The 21,756-nt window shown below is 36.2% G+C and overlaps 1 protein-coding gene across 5 annotated transcripts in view; it reads left to right on the forward strand.

Annotated features, from left to right (window-relative positions):
• Positions 1-20,227, forward strand: part of DAAM (disheveled-associated activator of morphogenesis-like protein) — a 256,447-nt gene extending 236,220 nt beyond the window's left edge. For all 5 annotated transcript variants that reach the window (XM_074183216.1, XM_074183215.1, XM_074183213.1 and 2 more), the window contains 9 exons: positions 2,079-2,234; positions 2,822-3,052; positions 3,586-3,814; positions 6,148-6,865; positions 8,920-9,391; positions 11,684-11,982; positions 14,317-14,620; positions 15,601-15,849; positions 17,809-20,227. In XM_074183216.1, coding sequence (XP_074039317.1) covers positions 2,079-2,234; positions 2,822-3,052; positions 3,586-3,814; positions 6,148-6,865; positions 8,920-9,391; positions 11,684-11,982; positions 14,317-14,620; positions 15,601-15,849; positions 17,809-18,276 — 3,126 coding nt within the window. In that variant the 3' untranslated portion in view covers positions 18,277-20,227. The remainder of the gene's footprint in view (positions 1-2,078; positions 2,235-2,821; positions 3,053-3,585; positions 3,815-6,147; positions 6,866-8,919; positions 9,392-11,683; positions 11,983-14,316; positions 14,621-15,600; positions 15,850-17,808) is intronic.
• Positions 20,228-21,756: the final 1,529 nt, after the last annotated feature.

Below are 21,756 nucleotides of genomic sequence, written 5' to 3' on the forward strand. Positions count from 1 at the left end.
ACCTGCAGAACATGAAGATCGTTGATTAAAATTTATTGTTGAGAAAATTTCATTTTAATGAATAATCCAGTGATAATCTACTTCATCACTGGCATTTTATGTTAAAAAATAGCCTTTTTTGTATATCAAACGAATAGTTTTTTGGTTTCGAAAATTATGGACGTAGACATGCTCCAAGATTAACTTCTTTAATTGATTTCTCTCGAAACAACTGCATTTTTCAAGTCTCAGGAGGTCTGTCTGATGGGTCCATTCGCTGAGTCGTTGATTCATTCATGTACTAGATACAATTGTGCATATACCTAATCATTACTTTGCAAATTTTGAAATAATGTTTTTTTCATCAACTTCAAAACACATATCCACCGAAGTATCAATTGAAACAGTTTAACTATCGGTTGCCAACTAATAAATTGAATGCAGAAAAAACATATTCCAAACATTGACGTGTCCATCAATTTGTCAGTTGATGAATTAAATAATACTTAGTCTTGGTGTATAACATATTATCTGCTGAAATAATTATTGCCCCATTTTATGTGTTTGTAATATTGAGCTCAAATCAGAACATTTTTTGGATACTGCTCAAGCATACCCAGATAAGCCAGAGACTCATCTGGGTATGAATAAAATACAAATCGCGAAAAACAAACCTGTTTACTTCTCAACATAATCTCCATTCAACTCGATACATAATCAGTTCTGCGTTTTTCTAATTTTTTTCTTTTTTTCAAGTGATAGGTCTTGGTTTGGATACAGAAAATATTCACAGGGGACTGACTCGGAAGAGTATGCTGGATAAAATAGCACTTCACCGCCCAATTTTTGTTTTTTCTTTTCGCCAAATGCGTTCGTTTTTTTCTTCAAATCAATATCTATCATTCTAACATGAAGCTTTTAATAATATTCGACGGTGAACGTGCTACCTTTCTCAAGATAATTGATCCCAATGACACCGCGTGCATCCCAGAAAACTATAGTCATGACCTTGTTGTTTGACAGACCCAGCTTGGCCTTCTTCGGTACACGCCTACCCTATGTTACCCACTGTTTCGGTTGTTTCTTGGTCTATGATATATTATGATGAATTCGTCATTCATCCACAGTTACAAAGCTGCGCAAAAAGTCGTTTGGATTGCGACAAAACATAGCAAGACACATATCATATCACGGTTACGTTTCGCTTGTAATGGAGTCTGAGCAAGCGTGGCATCCATTCCGGGGATAGTTTTTTTCTAAATATGTATTCAAATATCATGTACCCTCTCAGTTGGGATGCTTGGAGCCTCAGACATCTCATTTTCCATTCTCCGATCGTCCAATATTATTCCATGAATTTCATCGACGATTTCCAATGTGAAGACCTCTTTTGGGCCACCTGAACGTTGTCAGGTGGCCCAAAAGGTTGTTTGATTCCAGTGGCTATCGAACACAAACGCAGCTTGCCTAAAATTTCATAGTGGTATGTCATTATGCTTATTAAACTTATCAAACAGCCCTCGTAGGTCCGAAAACGAATATTTGTCCAATTAAATACTTCGCCACTCTAAACATTAATAGTTTGAAGCATCAAATAACGGTATATCTTTCTCTTTCTCTGTCTCTCACAATCTCTTTCATAGGTATCGAACTTGAATTCTTTTTTTTACGTCTCCAGACAAAACTGGAACCTCATGACCTTATTGTCTTTTCATGGCATCCATTTCAACAATATTTATCTCTGCACAAGGTTCTACATTGGAATTTCGTTACATTCTTCTGGATATTTGGTTGTCAATAAATTGTTTTTACTTTGTGATAGTAGGTATGTATAGAGTTTTTCTGTTTCGTAGTCTGAACATGCTGAGATTTACATATTTTTCGAATTGCTACCCCAAAATGATAGGAGAGCTCCAAGTCCTATTAAAGAAACTGATTATGAGCTAGAAATTGGCAATATTTTAGTGTTATTTTCCATGATTAGTCCTTTATTCGTTATATTAATTTCAGTCAACGAGTCAAAGACTGTAATCATATTTCTCATATTGGTTTTGTGTTTCAAATGACTTCAAATCACAACACCGTTTATTGGTTTACAGGAGGAGCTTGACTTGACAGCCCCTAATAAGGCAGCCATGATGAGTCTTCCTCCACAGAAAAAATGGCAGATATATTGCTCAAGGAAAGGAGAAGACACAGTGGACCATACCCATGCACCAGAACATTATGTTGAAAGACTGCGAACACTAGCTACAGTAAGTATGGATTGGAAGCTATAATTATGTTTTTTTCTTGCTAAAGTCATTATAGCAGAAATATAATTGTTATATTGTAATAATCATGAGTATTTCCATTGAAACTTTTTTAATCTTTTTGAAACCATCAAAAATTATATCTGTTCTATATCCGGAGCTTCCAATGAATAAAAATCGATGGTTTTTTTCTACTCACTGGATGCCGTCTGTCTTGTCCGTTTCTCCCAAGGATATTTTTTTCAAATTTTGAATACCCGCTTCCATTCTTGAAATAAATACAGCTCTTATATTTGAATAAATTGTTCTTTACCATCTGTTAGCGCAATTCATCCCAAATAATCATCTAAGAAGGCGAACTGATCGCACTTGTGGACAAGACTATTTGAAATGAATTTCATTTTGAGAAAACCACAAACCCAATAAACTCTTAGATATATATCTTCAAAAAATTATAATTTTACCTTGACCAACTAGATGTTCAAATAAGTTATCAACAATGAAATTCCATCAATTCATTTATGCATTTGTATTTCTGTAAAACGAAAATCATTCCTCGTTAGATATTGTAATATAAATATTCATTTCAGTTACAGTACCCTGAAACTAATACCGAAGAAGAAGTGAGATCTAGGACCAAACAAATAGACGGATTGAAAACAGCACTAAGAACCTCAACGCACAGCTTTGTTATAAAATTCATCGAATTGGACGGCCTTGTAGCTTTATTGGAATGTCTGGAAAGGATGGACTATTTTACGGCTCAAAGTTCCATCCACACTAGTATCATAGGGTGTGTTAAGGCCCTCATGAACAATTCTGTAAGAGAAGTTTTAAATATTTCTTACACTGTTGAGTTTGAGATGTTACTGAGTTGGTAAACTTGTTAGTTACTTATGGAAGTAATATAAAAATATCTTTTGGACATGCTCATAAAGCAATAAATCATTTCTCCGATTTAATAATTGACTTAGTATATTGGCCAAACGAAGAGCAACTTTTCCAATGGATTAGAGAGCATAGAATGAAGAATTCGAAACATTTACCGAATAACCAAATCGAATGGATTTATTGCATGTCCACCAAAGAGAGTTTGCTCGTAATTTTTTTTCTGATGCTTGAATTGGTAGTTAGTTTATATCTGAACCAGGTAAAATGTTAAGTCATCAAGTAGCTCAAAAGTCATATTGGGTATTGACATAAAATATTAGTTGAATATGTTATCAATATGTTATGAATTCTCATCAAGTATCGACCAACCATATTACAATTCATTAACATCTCAGCCATCAACTGATCTAGTTGAGTTTGACAAGTACCTACCTAATATTTATCTATCCATTTGAATTTTTAGACGGGTAGAGCTCACGTATTAGCACATCCAACCAGTATAAATACTATAGCTCAGTCGTTGAGTACAGAAAACATTAAGACCAAAATCGCAGCACTGGAAATTCTAGGAGCAGTATGCCTCGTTTCCGGAGGACACAAGAAAGTTTTAGATGCCATGCTACATTACCAAAAATATGCATTCGAAAGGACGAGGTTTCAAGGGATCATAAACGATTTGGATAGGTCTACAGGTAAATAACATCATTATAGTCATCATATCGAAAAAAAAATCTTCACAATGACATCGAGAAATTGACTACACTTATTTTTTTTTTTGGCCCGATAGGTGAAAGGATGTTATCTTGAATTCAATGTTGTTTCGTCAGGACATAAAAATGATGAAAATGATCGGAAATTGACAGCATGTTTTGAATATGTTTCTATAGATTGTGATTCCACGATCCGTAAAAATATTTTTACACAGGGTGACTCACGAAGGACGAGACGGTCCCTACAAGCTAGACGAAATATATTTTCAATAAATTTTTTTTATGACACGAAGTTAAAATACACCTGTGGCCACGTTTCAGAATTATTTTGAGAAGTATACAGGGTGGTCCTAAAAACGCAGTATATCATTTATAGTACGAATATTACCTACAGTGCATTTCTTCAATGTCCCCCCCGTTTATTTTTTGAACGGGTCAAGTCAAAAAATTGAAATTTAGGATAATGGAGATGGAAAGGGGAGTCTTGTGACACATCGTTTTGAAGCTCCTGACAAATACTTCATAACCCTATAATATAAAGTCCATATCTTCACCCACTACAAAATGGCGGAACATTTAATAATTTCCTGAAGACAAACACATTCATATCGATATTTCTAGAAACATTCCTTTTTATCTACCATATGGCAATTCCAACAAGCCGATAAGGTTTGCTAAGTTATTTTTTGTTTATAAAAACGTCAAAAAACGTACGACATGAACATCATTATTTAGTTACAATATTCTCATTTAGCTTTTGATTTCACTAGCTTGTGGAATTGGCCACGGTGGTAGTGCGCCCGACTCACGATCGAAAGACCGTGGGTTCGATTCCTGCCTCGACCAGGATTTTCAATGAACGATTTCTGAATCGTCCTATCTGTAGAAAATATTTGAGGAAACTTCTATCCGAATTCACATCTACCGGTAGTGTACATAACAAAAAGCCCTCAGGTCATCCGTCCATTTCGGAAGAACACCAAGTGCAAATGATTGGAGAGATGGTAGTGAATCCTGAACAGTCTACTTATTTCGTCGCGTATGTTTGTGAGGTGTCTCCTTGTACTGTGTGAAGACTCTTGAAGAGTTAAAATGAAAAATTAAAATAAAATGATACACCAATCAACTGAAGATGATCCTGATCGAAAAACAGAACTCTGCGAAATCATGACGGAAACCATTGCAAGGCTCCTACTTATCTCCACAATATTTGTTTTAGTGACGAATGCACATTCGTTTAAACGGCAATGTTCACAGACAAATCTGCCGTTATTGGACTGACACCAACCCTCACGTTTTCCGGGAAATACATACCCAATATCCAGAAAAAAATTAACGTTTAGGCAGGAATATTGGGAAACCATATTGAAGGACGTCTATTTATTGATAAAAATTCAACAGGGGAACTGTATTTGAATATGCTGGAAACTACTGTTGACCCTTTCATCACTGAAATCGTCGAAGGGAATCCTAATTCAATATGGATATTGTATTCCAACAAAATGGAGCACCACCACATTACTCCAGACAAGTAAGAAACTATTTGGATACTACTTTTTTCGGTCGTTGGATTAGCCGTCGAGGTCCTACAGAACGGTCAGCCTGCTCGCCAGATTTGACACCTTTGGACATTTTTATGGGGCTATTTGAAGCAAAAGGTGTACGAAACTGAACCTGCAAGGGAAGGAAGCAAGGAAAGAGTTGGTCATCTCTGGCAAAGCCCCGCATTACCAGTGGTAGGCTGATTATAATGAGGTTTTGCATGTTTTGGTGGCATGTTTTGCAAAGGCTTTTGGGGAGTTTTAGTTCCCTGGACTCTACTTATTTCTGCCACTGAACAGGAGTCCGTCGACCCCGTCCGTAAGGCCACATTGGCTTCCCGGGCAGGGCCTCCAGTCCCTGGCCGTTCCCCAATCCGCCACCTGGGGACGCACCCGATAGGTAGCCCAACCCACGGGTCACATAACTCATAAGATTCACCCTTAAACTCTTCATGTGTGTAACTGTAGAACAATTGTATATCAGGAGTCATTTTTGTCATGTTCTGTTCGTGAAAGTCCATATCAGAATTATTCTTCACGTTGGTCTCAATTCGTTGATACTATATCTTTCAACTAAGTTCGAAAGGGTATCCTTCATAAAGCATTTTCGAACTGGTACAAAGTGGCAGTCCAATTGTAAACTTTCATCTGAAATACTCCGTTGAAAATATCAGACACTCTCCTTGAAGAAAATGTAGCCACTGTGAATAGCTTTGTATCTTTTGATGAAAAATATGTTTTTATTTCCAAATAAAGCTTATTTGTTATTTTTAGGTATCTATAGAGACGAGGTCAACCTAAAAACTGCCATTATGTCATTTGTAAATGCTGTTTTAAATTACGGCCAGGGCCAGGAAAACCTGGAATTCAGATTACATCTCAGGTACGAATTTCTGATGTTGGGCATCCAGCCTATCATAGACAAGCTCCGAGGCCACGAAAATGAGACATTGGACAGGCATCTGGACTTTTTCGAAATGGTTCGAAACGAAGACGAGAAAGAATTGGCGAGAAAATTCCAACAGGAACATATGGATACTAAGAGCGCGACCGCTATGTTCGATCTTCTAAGGAAAAAGTTGTCGCATACTGCTGCTTACCCTCATCTGCTATCCCTTCTGGAACACTGCATACTACTGCCTCTAGATTACGGTTCCCATCCACAGCACTGGTTACTCTTCGACAGGATAGTTCAGCAAATTGTTCTACAACAGAATGAAAGTGGTGCCGTGAAAAACCCCGATGTATCTCCTATTGAAATCAACGTCAGAGAAATCGTTCATCTCTTGGCGAAAGAGGAAGAGTTGGTTGCTGCGAGAAAGAAGGCTGAAGAAATGGAGAAGGAGAATATCGATATGTCGAATAGGCTCGCAAAGAAGGAACAAGAGTTGGATCAGAGGATGCAGGAGAAAGAAGATCTGGAGACGAGTCTAAGCAGGATAAAGGAGAGGTTGGAGAAGGAGACGAGCGCTCACATAGAAACAAGACAGAGGTAAGATGATAATATTTGCAGTGATTCAGAACATTTTGTGTTACTTTAGAATTCTTTCAATCCGGTCTGTAACATTTTCCCCTGATTGGCCTAGCTGGGGTTGTTTTGGTGTTTCTCTCTCCTGGGTCGTATGACTCTCTCCAATTCTACTTTGCTGTACTCATTTCCTTTTTCATGTGATTGAGTTCCTCAGAAAAATTATCCGGTTCACAAATACGTCGTGCTATATGAACCAACATTTTAGTTACCCCTCTTCAACCAACATACCCCTCTTTTTTATTGTGGCTGGTGGTTACAGTTTTTGTTCATGTACCTGATTGTGTGTGCTGGTATCCTGTACAATATGTGGTCCAATGTATCACCTTCACGTCTGTTCACAAGAACATCTTAGAAGGTCAGAGTTCCTTGGGTTTCTTATTCCATTATTGATTGGACTTATGGGTTGATAGAGTTTACATATAATAGAAAATTGTTTGGTGTCTTTTCACCAGCTCGCCATACCACGTGTCACCAACAAGACGCAGCCAACAACACGGTATTTTCCATAGAAAAGTTTGCCTACGTCAGACTTAGTAATGAATAATAGTGATAAATGCTTCTATTCAAAGTATCTCAGTTCAAGATATATTAACCTAACCTAACAAATGGCAGAATTCAACATCTGCACATTATAAATCAAGGCAGATATTGCTCTTCCAATGGAGTACTCATTGCGGTACCATTCGTTAATTCGCAAAACACCATTCCGCTGGAAATTATTTGATGATGAACAATGAGTGAGGAGAGCGTTTATATCAGCTGGGAATACTTCGCGAGTTAGCCGTATCGTGTCCTTGATAGCAACTTATTCATTCCCAAAAAAAAGAAAACTTCACTTAGATCATAAACACGTATCAGAATAGTGGAAACATTCAAATATATTTCAATTCAAGATATGAAGTCATTGGATGACAACAAATTATAAGAAAACAGATGGGGGCTTCGTCCATTTCTTTGATCTACCGTTTTGCTGTTATCTATTGTGTCACTAGTTTTACAAACATGTTTGGCATTCTTCATCACCCTTTTTTGGGTTTTTCTATTCCCCAGAATTTGAAAAAGTAAAATGATGTATAGAAATTCAGTATTAAAGCAGACCAGATCAATGGCAATGGCAATTGTGCATGTGGTGTCCTTTATATTCTAATAGAAATTCACCTTTTTTTACTTCATCTTGTCCGACTCTCTTCTCCGTATCTATTTTTTTTTGTGATATGACTACTATTTCAATATATACGTAGTATGAGAGCGAACCATCTCAATTATTGGGTATGGTAAGGGTATTCTGAAAATGAATTTTCGACCGCAAGGATATATTTTTGGTCCTTTCCTGTTTCCCATCTATTTCAATTCCATGGCTATTGAAACTTATAGCAAACTTCAATCATTCGCAGACGACACAAAATATATATTTTTTAGAATAAAGATTAAGTTGGAACGACATAAATCAACTTTGAACTATAAATAATGTTCTCATATGAGCATTTCGAAAAATGAATAGAATTTCAATAAAATTGCTTCAGATCACAAATCAGTCATTTAACTTTCAGGATTGTCCATCGATAAGGAATTATCATGGAAAAATAACACAGGACAGTACACTTTCTTGAGGTCCCCCTACAGAAAAAACAGTTACTGGTGAAATTGAAATATGCAATTCACTTTCTTGAATTTCAAAAAACTGATTCATATTTCAATTGAATTTGGAAACACTTTTAGAATTCGATTAAAAACCAGAACATTGTTTTTCTTACAATAATCTAATTTTTGCTATATTTTTTGCTGACGACTTTTCAATTTTTTTTCTCATAGTTTCAATTCCATTTTGTTTCAAATTTCTTGGGACCATAAAAATTGTTATGAATGAATTTTAATTCACAATATCAACTTTGACATTTACAATTTTGAGAAATGAAGATTTTCGTACTTCTTTAAATATTTTTCATAATATTTCTTTGACTCCTCTTATTTCTACAAATTCATCTTTCTTTTATAACACACTTTATTTTTAATAGATTCAACGAACTTGAATATCGAGCTGCCGACCTAGATCGCCAAGTAAGCTGCGAAAGAGGCGAACGCCATCGACTAGAACGTCTGGTCAGCTCCGGTTCCATCCCAGACGATGCCAAAGCAATAGGCCTTAACAAATCCCTAGAAATAAACGTAGAATGTAAAAATGAATTCGTGAGCGCGCCGCCTCCACCTCCTCCTTTAGCGCCGCCTCCCCCTCCCGGTCCTCCGGGTCCTCCACCACCGCCCTGTGCACCACTGGCGGTACCCGCGGAACCGATGAAAATGGAAACCGTCAAGAAGAATATTCCTCAACCGTCTAACCCCTTGAAGAGCTTCAACTGGTCGAAATTGCCGGACGCCAAATTGAACGGTACCATCTGGAACGAATTGGACGACAGCAAGTTGTACAACACCATGGAGTTGGATAGCATCGACAAGTTGTTTTGCGCATATCAGAAGAATGGGGTTGCGGTAAGTTTCCCTTTCTTCAGTTATTTGGAACTTGAAACTTGTGATATCAGTGCTTTTCCTTAGTGCTCCGTTTCATTATGCATCTATGCTTCAGGCAGCTCACTGATTTGTATGATTTCCTATCGCGTCTGATTTAAAACAATCCAAAAATAAAACGAACAACAATTTGTTAGAGTCCAAACCGTGGATACAAAAAAATGTTCCCCAATGAGAAGGAAAAAGTACTGGAATATATTTTAAATTAATCTATACTAGGTGTCAAACCCTGAGTAATCACTGGCAATGAAATAAGCCAAAAAGTAAGCTGAAAACTATCTTTTTGATCAGGAAAAAAATACTGGGGGAATATATTATACTAGGTGTTAAAACCCTTAGCATTCAATGGCATTGAATGACTCAACTTCATATATTATCCCTGAATTAGCTGTAGAGGTACCAAAATCTATGGTTCGGAACGAGACGAGGATAAAGGTTAATAATTAGGAATACTGGAAAAATACGCCTAGAGGTACTCATCGAGATGAGAAAAAAAACTGATTCATCGAGCAAAGGTTCTGTTCAGAATAGTAAGAGCTACTCGGTCGAATGTTTCGCTATATAGGCGTTTTACAACAAAGGGGTACGAATATCAGGCACTGGATGTCAGGAAGTACGCATTTTATGGACAATGCAAATATGTCCAGATGACTGACAAACATCCAACAAGGTAGTACCAACCATGAAATGGTTCGTAGAGAAAATCAATGAGACTATTCGGCTACAGGGTTTTCCTATGAATTAAAAGAAATCGATAAGTCAGACGCCACAAGGCGAAAAAGTTACTGTGAAATGTACAAATATATGTATACTTCAATAAAGTAAAGTAATTCAATGGCCAATACCCCAATTTCAACATCACAACAACAAAGATATGTTGTTCAGTAAGCACAGAGTGCAAGCATTTTTAGCTTGTATGAGACCAGTACTACAAATGCAGTTCGGAAATAGAAGAAATAGGCAATTCAATAAAATAACTGAAGCGAAAGAAGAATTCTTTGTAACACTGATATTGGATAAACTCTACCAGCAGAGCCGCATTACGTTGAACAAGGTTGGATGACAGGAAATTTTTCTGCAGAAGTCGCCAAGCATTTCGTTCTCTTCTGTGAATGGACAACCATGAAAGGCATTTGATACCGGCAGCTTTGAATATTGATGATTTTGGCATAACTCTTCATGTTACACCACAATTTGGGATACACTCAACGACGTGGCCATTACATTATCTGTATATTATCGAAACTGGATTTGGGTAAACTGGGATATGAAATGAAATCAGGACGTAAAAATTATCTCAGAAGCAGATCCTGAGAAATGAATCAACAAGGAAAATAAAAAGAAATTCGACTTTGACCAATGCTTCAGTGAAAACGGATACAAAAAATCTTACACTACAAATAAATGAACCTCAAACTACCAATATTATTCCAAAATGAACGCTTTGTGAAAAATGCAGTGAAAATTGAAGAATTAAAAAAAAAATGTTGCGAACATACCTTTCATTTCAGAAATAGAATTGAGAGGACTCGAGAAAAAGAAAAAAGTATGCCAGGTTTAATAACTTTGTAATTGTTCAATTTTCAGGAATACATAAGCATAGGTATTTTGAATAAATAATGGTATTTAATTATGAATACAGTATCAAGTATTTACGAAAAAGTTTTAGAGGTGTATTTTTAGAGCACAATCTTGCTATTATGAACTATGGTTTACGTCACATTTCCAGATCTCTGTTGATTATTTAAAATTGATCATTTTTCAATTTATTAGCGGTGATTTCAACAGTTGTTGATGTAGTTGTCTCATAAACTTTCAAATTACAATATTTATTAGATATCTTTATGCGTAGGTACTTGTATTATAACATTGTCCCTCAACCTGTCATTTTGTATATTTTTATTTTCTCAATGAATTGTATTTTAACATACATTTTAATGCATTCTTTCATAACTTCTATAGTGCCATTTTATGGTACTAATATTACATTTTATTAATATTATTATTATTAATGAAACAGGAGAATTGTTTCAATAATTAGAATTATTTCAGAAAAAGCGTCGATTTTTCACCTTAAGTTTTTCATATCATATTTGCTTTTTAATTTAGTTATACTCTACTGGTACTGCAGTACCAGTAGAGTATAACTACCAGTACCTACCACCAAATTCATCTCATAACATGTTTCAAAATATAATTTAAGGATCTTGTATTACAAAGAAAGTTTCGTTACTGAAAAACACATTCTTTCATCAGAATGAAGGATCAATAGAAGACCTCCGACAGCTAGGTAAAAACAGAACCAAAGTCCTTTCCGTTATCGACAGCAGACGAGCTCAGAATTGTACCATTTTGCTGTCAAAACTGAAAATGTCTGATGAAGATATAACGAAAGCCATACTCAGCATGGATAGTAAAGAACAACTGCCAATAGATATGGTGGAACAATTGCTTAAATTCACCCCAAGTTCAGAAGAAGCCGCCTTACTGGAAGAACACAGTGATGAAATCGACTCTTTGGCGAGGGCAGATCGGTTTCTCTATGAAATTTCAAAGTAAGTTGTATACAGTTAATAGACCATTGAAATATTTTCATAATTTGGTAAATATGTTATTTTATTGTTGGAAAGATTTGATATATGTGGTGCACTGAAAATATAGTTCGAAACTAACCAAAATCTTTTTGAAAGTAATCACTTTCAATCATATTCATGAGAAAGGGTGATATTCGGAGCAGGGTTTTCTGAAAATCGATGAACCAAACGTCAGCCAAGTCAGTGACAGATATAAAGCCTATTTCAGGCCTGAAATTATTTCAGTTGTTTCAAGACATTATATTTTCTTGTTGAAATAATTTCATCAGAAATATCACATCTGTCAAATATGAGTGGTGGAAAGTGATACTGTAATTAGTTTTGCCAGGCAACCACAATACCTGATAATAATATATCTGTGATGATCGGTATATATGGAGTTTCCGCATCATTAATTATTATGGAAAATGAAGCCACTCTATTCTTTTTATTTCCATTTCATTCATTAAAAATCATTATAAAGTTCATGTAGTCATTTGATGCGAATAACGGTATACTTTCAAAAGCAAGCTCCTTCCATCAGTTCATCGTTATGAAGCTGTAGAAGTGAATTGATTTCTGTGACTTTTATGTGGGCTTTTTCCTGAACGAGTTCCATTTCGGAAATAAAGTTTTGGTCACTTCGTTTAGTGTCAAATATCAACCCCAGATCATTGGCACCTCAGGTAGCTGCCGTAAGAGGCACTATGTGAGTGAAATCACGTCCTTTTTAACAAAAGTATTTCTCGACACAACATAAATTATTAGTACCGAATTTGGTAAAGTTATTCATATTTCTTTATAACTTTTTTGAAGTTGAACATACTTATTATTTGAGAAATAAGGACTTTACGGAATTTCTATAAATCATCTGATTACCGATGATATGAACATTTTCTAAAAATATTTGTTTTTTTTTTCTGTGAAATCTGGACCAAGACTAAAGAAACTGATTCCGTTTCATCCATTTTTATAATTCGTCGTAGACTTTGCGAAGCCGATGAATAAAATATTCCAACCATTGTTACGGACCATGCAGAAGAGAGTACCCAAACTTCTGATGACTTCACAGGCTCCATACAACACCATTTCATCATGTAGATGCTCCAAACTCAAAAGTACGTGGCCTCCCAGTTCTCAGGAATGTATAATTGGGAAACGGATGATTCAGTATGCAAACTTCTATAAAGATAGATCACGTCGAGTTGGAACAGCTTCTCTTGAGTCCACCTCAGTATTCAAACAGAGTAGACTAGGATCAGAATGGCAAGCATATTTGTGGCATCAACTTTGTTCGTCTCCTACAGTTCAGTTGACCAGATCTATCTGAGTTCAGGGAGAAGAATATCCGGGCTGGTAAGCCGTGGTGGAATGGTCGTGGTCGAATGAAGTACCAAACATTTTGTCTGCACATAACCAGTGGTATGTGCATGGATTGCGAGGACGAAATTTACGAAGTCACAGCAATGACTGAGTAGTTGCCGTGACCGGCCTATCAGCCCGGATTTCGTTCTCTTCAATCATGGCTCCGGCCTATCTAAGTTTGTTCTGATAATTGCCGTGAAGAAATCCGGTCATTACCTTTTGGGAGTGACGTTCTGTAAGTGTACGTCTCCCCGGCATCCTTCAGATGGTATATGATGCTTTCGTCTAGGAACTGCAAATCCTCTCCTAATCTTCGCATCGCCATCTTTTCAGATAAATCGTTGCACACTTGACTAACCTCAATTCGATACCAATTCCCAGTATTGATGGGATGCACAAATGAAGAAGCTGAAGAAATCTCCTTGAAATACACTACTTCAGACCTACTCTGTTATGACTGAAGCTTGAACAGAGATTAAAGTAAGATATGCCTAGGCTCAGATCCACTGAGAGTGCAGTATGTTTATGACGCTAAGTGATACTCTCACTCCTAGTAAAAATGCAACTGAGAGGTTTCCTTCATTTCGTTCTCCTTCAAAAATATGATTCAGCTGCATGGATTTTGTAAGATATAAAATGACTCATGTGATACATACACATTATTATTAGTTGAACATTTCGCCACTGTATGAAAATACTTGAATTATATATTTTAAAACAACTTTCACCCCATGTTTTCTCTAGCTTTACTGCCACTGGAGAAGCTGACGTATCATCATTAATATAATTTTTATTCGTTATAAATAATGTATTTAAAGGAACGCTTCCTCCCGTGCCTTATATTCCATAACACTAGTACTGTTGGAAACACGTAAAATACTCGCGGAATATCTATTGCTTATCGTTTTCACAATTTTCCCTTTACTTATTCCAAATTTTCCACTTTCACAGAGTCCCACACTACGAACAACGCCTTCGCAGTCTCCATTACAAGAAGCGTTTCCAAGTAACCTTGAACGAAATCCTACCAAGAATCACCAGTGTGATGGAAGCATCTCGGGAAGTATCTCGTTCCAGACGACTGAAAAGGTTACTGGAAATAGTTCTCGCATTGGGAAATTACATGAACAGAGGCGCCAGAGGTAATGCTTCTGGATTCAGACTGACTTCACTCAACAGGCTGGGAGACACCAAATCAAGTGCTGCTAAAGGTACCACGCTGCTGCATTATTTGGTTCAAGTCTTGGAAAGAAAGGTGAGTTGTTTCCTATTCAAAATGGAATCCACAGTGATTGGACATACATAATAGTGTTCTGTTATGGAAAAGTATTTGAATCAACTAGGTCGAAAATGAAACCAGAGCCCAAAGACAATGCATTCCTTGTCCAATATCAGACAGCGCCATACATCTCATAATTTGATTTCATATATATATATTTTACTATGGACTGCCCCAAACTTTATAACTGTTATAACTTCATCATAGCGGCTGGACTAAAAATTTTAGGAACCAGTGACACCTTACCGCCTGATGACTTCGACAATTGTGGAACTAGCCAAACGTCACACCCATGCTCAATCCCTAAAGAGATGGGATGGAATCAAAGATGCAGTCTTGCCAGGATCACCCTGGGTAGCTGCCCCCGAAGAAATATCTGGCGATGACCAGGAAAACCCTACACTTAACAGTAGGATTTCTGAATGACCACTGTCAAAAAAAAAACACATCTCTATGCAGTGGACACACCTCTATGCAGGATATGTGAACAGGAAGATGAAACTGTCAGGCATATCTCATGCGAATGTCCGGAGTTATCGTCAATAAGAGATTATGTGATCGGCGAATCTTGGTCAACACCCGTCGATATAAAAGAGATGTCTCCTAGTGACCTGTCCATCTTCCTGAAACGGACAGGATGGACGATGACCTAGAAGGACAACTCCTCGAGAGGATGTACAAAGGGTCACATGGGCCTACACTTACCCTCCCCACTCTACATATACAGAACTTCATCACATCACTTCTTGCATTTTTGTTATGGGTTTTTGCTCTTTGTGATAAGAATAGGGATATAGGTTATTGGCTACTAAACATTGCCTTTCATAACCGCATATTCTTTCATCCACATATCCTTTTTATAACCACAATATTCAAAAAAGTTAAGTCAGATTACTGTCTTATTAATTTTTACCTGTATATTTGTTATCTGAATTAAAATAAAGGTGCATTTCCAGTTCAGAGATGTCCTCCGGCTTGATGAAGATCTACCTCATGTCCGCGAAGCAGCTAAAGTGTCTCTTGGAGAACTAAACAAGGACATGGCTCAACTTAGAGCCGGATTGAAGGATGTAGCAAGAGAAATCGAATTTCACCTCAGTCAGAGTCCTTTGGCCAATGATAAGTTTGTTCCGGTGATGAGAGAATTTCAAGCCACAGCTACTTGTCGCTTGGCGGAAGTTGAAGACCAATATCAGGACATGAAAGTGAGTTGTTGAATTTTAGGACAATACCATCAGGTATTATAGTGAATCAAATGTAATCGAACAAAATCATAATTCCGAAGACACCATATCACAGTGACTTGATTTCAATCCGTCAGTATTTCTAGCGGAGTTTATTCCTTGAAAGTTCTAGTTTGAATAATATGTATGTTATTCATAGAAAAAAATTAGTTATGCGTGGCTTTTTTTCGAAATAATTCGAAATCATCAATTCAACAATAGTACATCAAATATGTTAATTATGGCATCAACTTCAAACTTGATTTGAATGGGTACAATAATAATGGAACTGAAACATTTAGGAGATATCGTAAATTCACTTTAATTCAGTTATACCTACTCCAATCGATTATTCATTTGGAGAATGAATGCCTTCAAATATGACTGAAAAAAATAGGAAAACGCGCAGGTTTTAATAGTTTCCTCTGAAAAAATTGTCAAAAAATAATATTGATTTGAAGTAGAGAAGAAAGTGATGTAGATCGTTCGATTGTACAATCACTTCTGGAATGTAACTTCGATTATATAGTTGTTGTAGTAGCAGAGGTCATTGTTGTGTTAGTGATATTGATGGTTTCAGCTCGTGTTGATGAAATGTTCTTCAATCAGTGGAAAATAGTGCCTGATAACCAGAAACCATGTTAATGTCCTTATATTACAACATAAATTTGTGATATTACAAATTTAATAAATTCCAGAAGTTTCGCGCAGCAACTGAAACTTTCATGGTTGAAGAACCATTTGGAGAAGTGATAATGGCAATAGTGAAATGCAAAAAAAAGACTGAGGAAATCTCCCTGAATTGATCCACTTCGTTTGGACTCTAACCTGACCAGATGTTATGGTGAAGCAAGTCCGACAGAGTGGTATCGGTTGTTCAAGGCACAGGCAAGATGAGCCCATGCGATGTTGCATCTGGTTATCAATCCAAACTATAGAGAGGTTATGCTCATACTGTATCGAGTCCTGCATTACACATCTATCGATGAGCAGTTTCTCTACAAATCTGGGGACTCCTCTCTTCGATCCTTTCTGCTTATATATCCGTTCAAACACTTCGTTGACTGCGGTGACCATTCGTGTGTAAAACATTCCCATAAACAACTCATAACATCAATTCAAGCATGTTATCAGTCTGTAATTCTCACGAATCACTATTTTTGGGAGTAAGAACGCTCCGTTCCTCGACAGATCATTCGGGAATCGGCTACTCTTCGTCCAGCCATGAGTTTAAACTCTGGCCAGATAGCGGTAGGTAAGTGTTCGCCCCATCTGGGCCCGGAGCCGCAGACTTCCTGGAACTTTCAAAGACTTTTTGAACTCTCAAGGAATCTTTGAACAGTATTCGGGGTTATCCGAATGTGCAGTTCATTGATCTCAGGCTGTCGAAGCTCTCTGCTGACAGCCTCAAACTGCGCTAGGGCTGCGTTAGTAATCGAGTTGAAAGGTTGTGGGTTCTCCTGAATGTTCTTTCAGAAAGATTCCGCCTGATCAGCGGTCGGTGTATTATTCACAACACGAACATAGTCTTGGAGTAAGCAAGAAGGTTTCTCGCCTAATCCGTGATACTTCTTGCTCGCCTTACTAGTGACAGTTGAGCCGCCACTAGCATTCGTATCCTATCAAGGCAATACCGTTTGGTGATCAGCAACAAGCCTTAACTCAACGTGTGATACGAAATGCGTGTTGTCTTGCCAACTCGATCTTAGCCTCCATTTTGTGGAGCCGCCGTTCAATCTTCCAAACCGCATAGTCCGGATTCCGTCTTTCCGATTTGGAAAGCGATTGAATGACAGTATATGGTGGTGGTATTATATACATGCAAAAACCATATGAAAATATCTCTCAACTTTGAATTATAGCTGATTTTATTGTTTCAAGTCTATCGAAATTTTGACGCTCTCCTGGTTTTGTTTCAAAGATCATTATTATCATTTCCAGAACCGTTTTGAAAGAGCCGTCCGCCTATTTGGCGAAGACAGCACCAACGCCCAACCTGACGAATTCTTCGGAATTTTCGACACCTTCCTAACCGCCTTCACGGAAGCTCGTCAGGACAACGAGAACATGCGACGTCGTCAGGAAGAAGAAGAAAAACGAGCCAAACAAGAGGCAGATCTGAAAAAACTCACCTTGGAGCGCAAACACAGTCGAGAAGGCATTCTGAGCAACATCAACAAAACGATGAGCCTGAAGAGAGGCGAGAAAAACACAGAGAAGAACGGCGATAAGGGTGAGTTCGACGATCTGATATCGGCGCTGAGAACAGGAGATGTTTTCGGTGAAGACATGGCTAAGTTCAAGAGGTCACGGAAGGGTAGAGTGGGAACCGGCAATTCGCCCCCTAGGAGGAATTCGAACAGAGAGGACAGTAGGGAACGTGTGGTTAGTAGTGGCAGAAAACAATGAAATCATTTTGAGGTTGTGTGTGTGTGTTAAGTTAGGACGTGTTTGACGTTAACTCCCTATCAGAGATGATATCAGCTGATGAATTGGTTGTTTAATATTGGTGAACGTGAAAGGTTATTTTCAAAATGAGATTTTGGCCCCAATTTTCTTAACTTTCATTCCAGTTTGTCTGAATGATTATTTTGACCGAAAGGAACATAAAACGTTCAAAGAAAACTTGATAATGCTTGACCAAATTTCTACATTGAATATAATTACACATTCTGCGGACAAACTAGATGAATGAAGATGATATTTATCGAGCTGAATGTTTCTTTCAAATTTCTGAACAGACTTTTTGAAATATTTCATTTTTGATAATTAGTGCCTACTATTCCGCCGCTGATCATCTGTGTGATCCAAAATGATTATATAGGTAACCATTTATTTTCCAAGAAAATACAATGTTTACAAGAGGGGAAATCAATTCGAAATTATTCAAACAATAAAGAATACAATAAAAATAGATTTTAGGATGGATATAAATAACATAAAAAAGGCATTGGAATCAAAATTTTGCGATTTTGAATTCTACTTGTGATGAAAAATGTTTTTCTCAAATTCATTTTTCATTTCGATTCAATAATACATACATTTTTTCGTATTTATGTTTTTTTATAATTGTCAAATTATTATAATTATTTCTTGTCTTCATTCCAATTTTTTACTGAATATTTTATAATAGAATGTTTTTCAGTGTTCTTTATTTTTGAATTTCACAGGGTTTTTTGAGTGAAGATTTTTCAAAACTTCAGAAAAATTTGAAATAATTCACATTAATATAATTTTGAAATCATCCATCTTTTTTTTCGAATATTACCAAGTTTTCCAAGTTTATTGTTCATCAGTGTAAAAACTGAAACAATTTGGTGATTTGCGAAAAACCTCTACTCTATGAAGGCAGTAACTTATTTTTTCATTTCATTTGAACTTTCGACTCTGAATAATACACATCTCAAATTTTTGATTGTGGCGAATCAATACCTTGAATTATCTATTTTGTGAATAAATACCCTGTGCTCCATCAATACCCTCACAATATTGTGACTTCATCTTCTTTAGAAACATAAACGAGGAGTTTGATATATTGAGTGTTAATTTATGACTGCTCAATAACGATATTTGGATAAATGCATGTTTTTGGGATGACTCCGACGCTGCCGTTCTTTCGTATCCATATTTCATTCAACAACTTATGCTTATCGAATTTTGAAAAGACCTGCATTCTCAACAAATTGAAACGTTCTCCAGTTGGAAAATGTCTATATCAGCGTACTTTGTGAGACTACTATATACATGAAAATACCATATGAAAATAACCATTAACCCTGAGTTACAACTGCTTTTATTGTAATCAATGACTGAGTGGTTTAGTATGAATTATATGTATTTTTAGGTATTTTTACAGCACTATAATAGAATTATAACTACATCGAAATACTAAAAAAAATCGTAGGCTTGAAAAAAATGTTTGCAAAATTTTATAAATTGTGAATCAGAACAGAAATTGAATATTTCACTTTGTCTCGCAACAATGAAAGGATTTTATTTTTTATTTGTTTTACCAGTAGCTTATAACTTAATGACGTTGTGATGAAAATATTAGTTTGTAATTTTTCATGAACTAGCTAGATACTTCATCATGAAGGAACATATACCATAGAAATAATCAAAAATTCCAGTGGAGGAATGAACTTGTGAAGTCAGTGGAAAATGTATCAGTATCAGTTTTTTTAAGAATAATCTGAACTTTTTAAAGTATGCGATTACACTTTTTTATATATGTTTGTATAAATAGCTTAGTTTAATGTTTATATACCTGAAAATTTAGCGAAACGATAGTGCTATGCATTGAAATGGAACTGATAAATACATTTTAATGTTGAAATATATTATTTGTTAATTTATTTAATTTGTTGTTTTCGTTCAAACATCAAATTGGGATAAGAATTCATCGTCTATCATTTCTAAGGTCTTGTGAACATTGACCAATTTTTTTTTTTCAAACTTCGTCACTAGTTTCGAGAAATATCTGGGATCTTTAAAATTTGAAAGTTTCTTACACAAGTATGTAATAGTGTGAGAAAAATTGAAGTTTGTTTTTATCAAAAAATTGTAGAGTTTTCTAAATTTGGGATGGAGTTTATATACTTCCATATGTGCTAAGTTTAAAAGAGTGGAAAAATACAAAAGAAAACTCTAACCAAATACTATGAAGACCAGGAATATCCGAAGGAAGCTTCGGATATTCCTGTATGTCTTGCGTGCCATGTCTGATGGATAATTATTAAAAATATTAAATGATGGGTGTAGCCGTTACTACGTTCTAGGAAATCATTATGAAATGAATATTTTATGGTTTATACCTCGTTTATTTTTTACTAAAATCACTGCAGTTTCGTCCTATAAGGACATTAGGTTCAATGTATAAGTTTGAAAATGTCCTTGTAGGACGAAACTGCAGTAACTTTAGGTACAAATAAAAGAGGTAAAAACATAGAAAATTTCATATTTCATTTTTCATAAAATCAATAATATTCAATTCTAACTAAGCTAACATTTATATGGATATAAAATGACTGGAAAAATTATGAAATTAAATTAAAAATAGTTTCAGTAAATGAATTGTGATAATAAAATCATGATTGGAGGTTAATTTTCTGTGAATTGGAAGGGACATATTTTTGACAGAAAAATAGTTTTTGGGAAAGAGACGTTCTGGCTTTGTACTTCCCCATCTTCATACAAAAACATGTGGGAATCTTCCAAAGAAAGGAAAGCAGCAATCATTTCCTTGGGAAGATTCCCACATTTTTTGAATATGTATGGAGAAGTAGAAAGTCAAAACCGTTAATTTTTCCTTTCGTTTTGATCACCTTCTGTCACTGGCATATCTCAAAAATGCTTTTATAGTGTTTTTAACTATATCAAGGGTTGAATTTTGGAAGAATCAATTCTTTCGAACTTTATCTTAAATAAAATATCACAATCAAATGAACTGGGATAGAAAATGAATTTTGAGAAAGAAAAGTTTTGGCTTTCTACTTCTCCATCTTGGTAACACAAACTGGAGGCATGAACTGGCCAAAAAAGCCCTCTCAAAATAGCTATTTTCATATAAACATTGAATTGCACAAAAAAAAAAAATCGATTCCATCATCCGTAATGATGTCATCAACATGGCAGTTATGAGGCCTCAGCCCAACCAATATAAAAGCTGAGTCTGCTCCTTCGTTTACCATAGTTAAATCTTGGGTAGCAGAGTTTTAACGAGGCCATACGAGCTGCCAAGACGAGCTTCGCAGTGGTCGACCAAATAAGGTGACGACTCCAGAAACGGTGAACAAAATCCACAAACCGGTACAGAGTGATCGTCAATTGAAAGTGCGCGAGTAAGGAGACCTAATGGGCATTTCAGAAAGTTCGGTACATCGTATATTA

Source organism: Leptinotarsa decemlineata, unplaced genomic scaffold (genome assembly GCF_025532065.1).
Source record: "Leptinotarsa decemlineata unplaced genomic scaffold, Ldec_3_MD MMD2_tig00026336_RagTag_RagTag, whole genome shotgun sequence".
Classification (NCBI taxonomy): domain Eukaryota; kingdom Metazoa; phylum Arthropoda; class Insecta; order Coleoptera; family Chrysomelidae; genus Leptinotarsa; species Leptinotarsa decemlineata.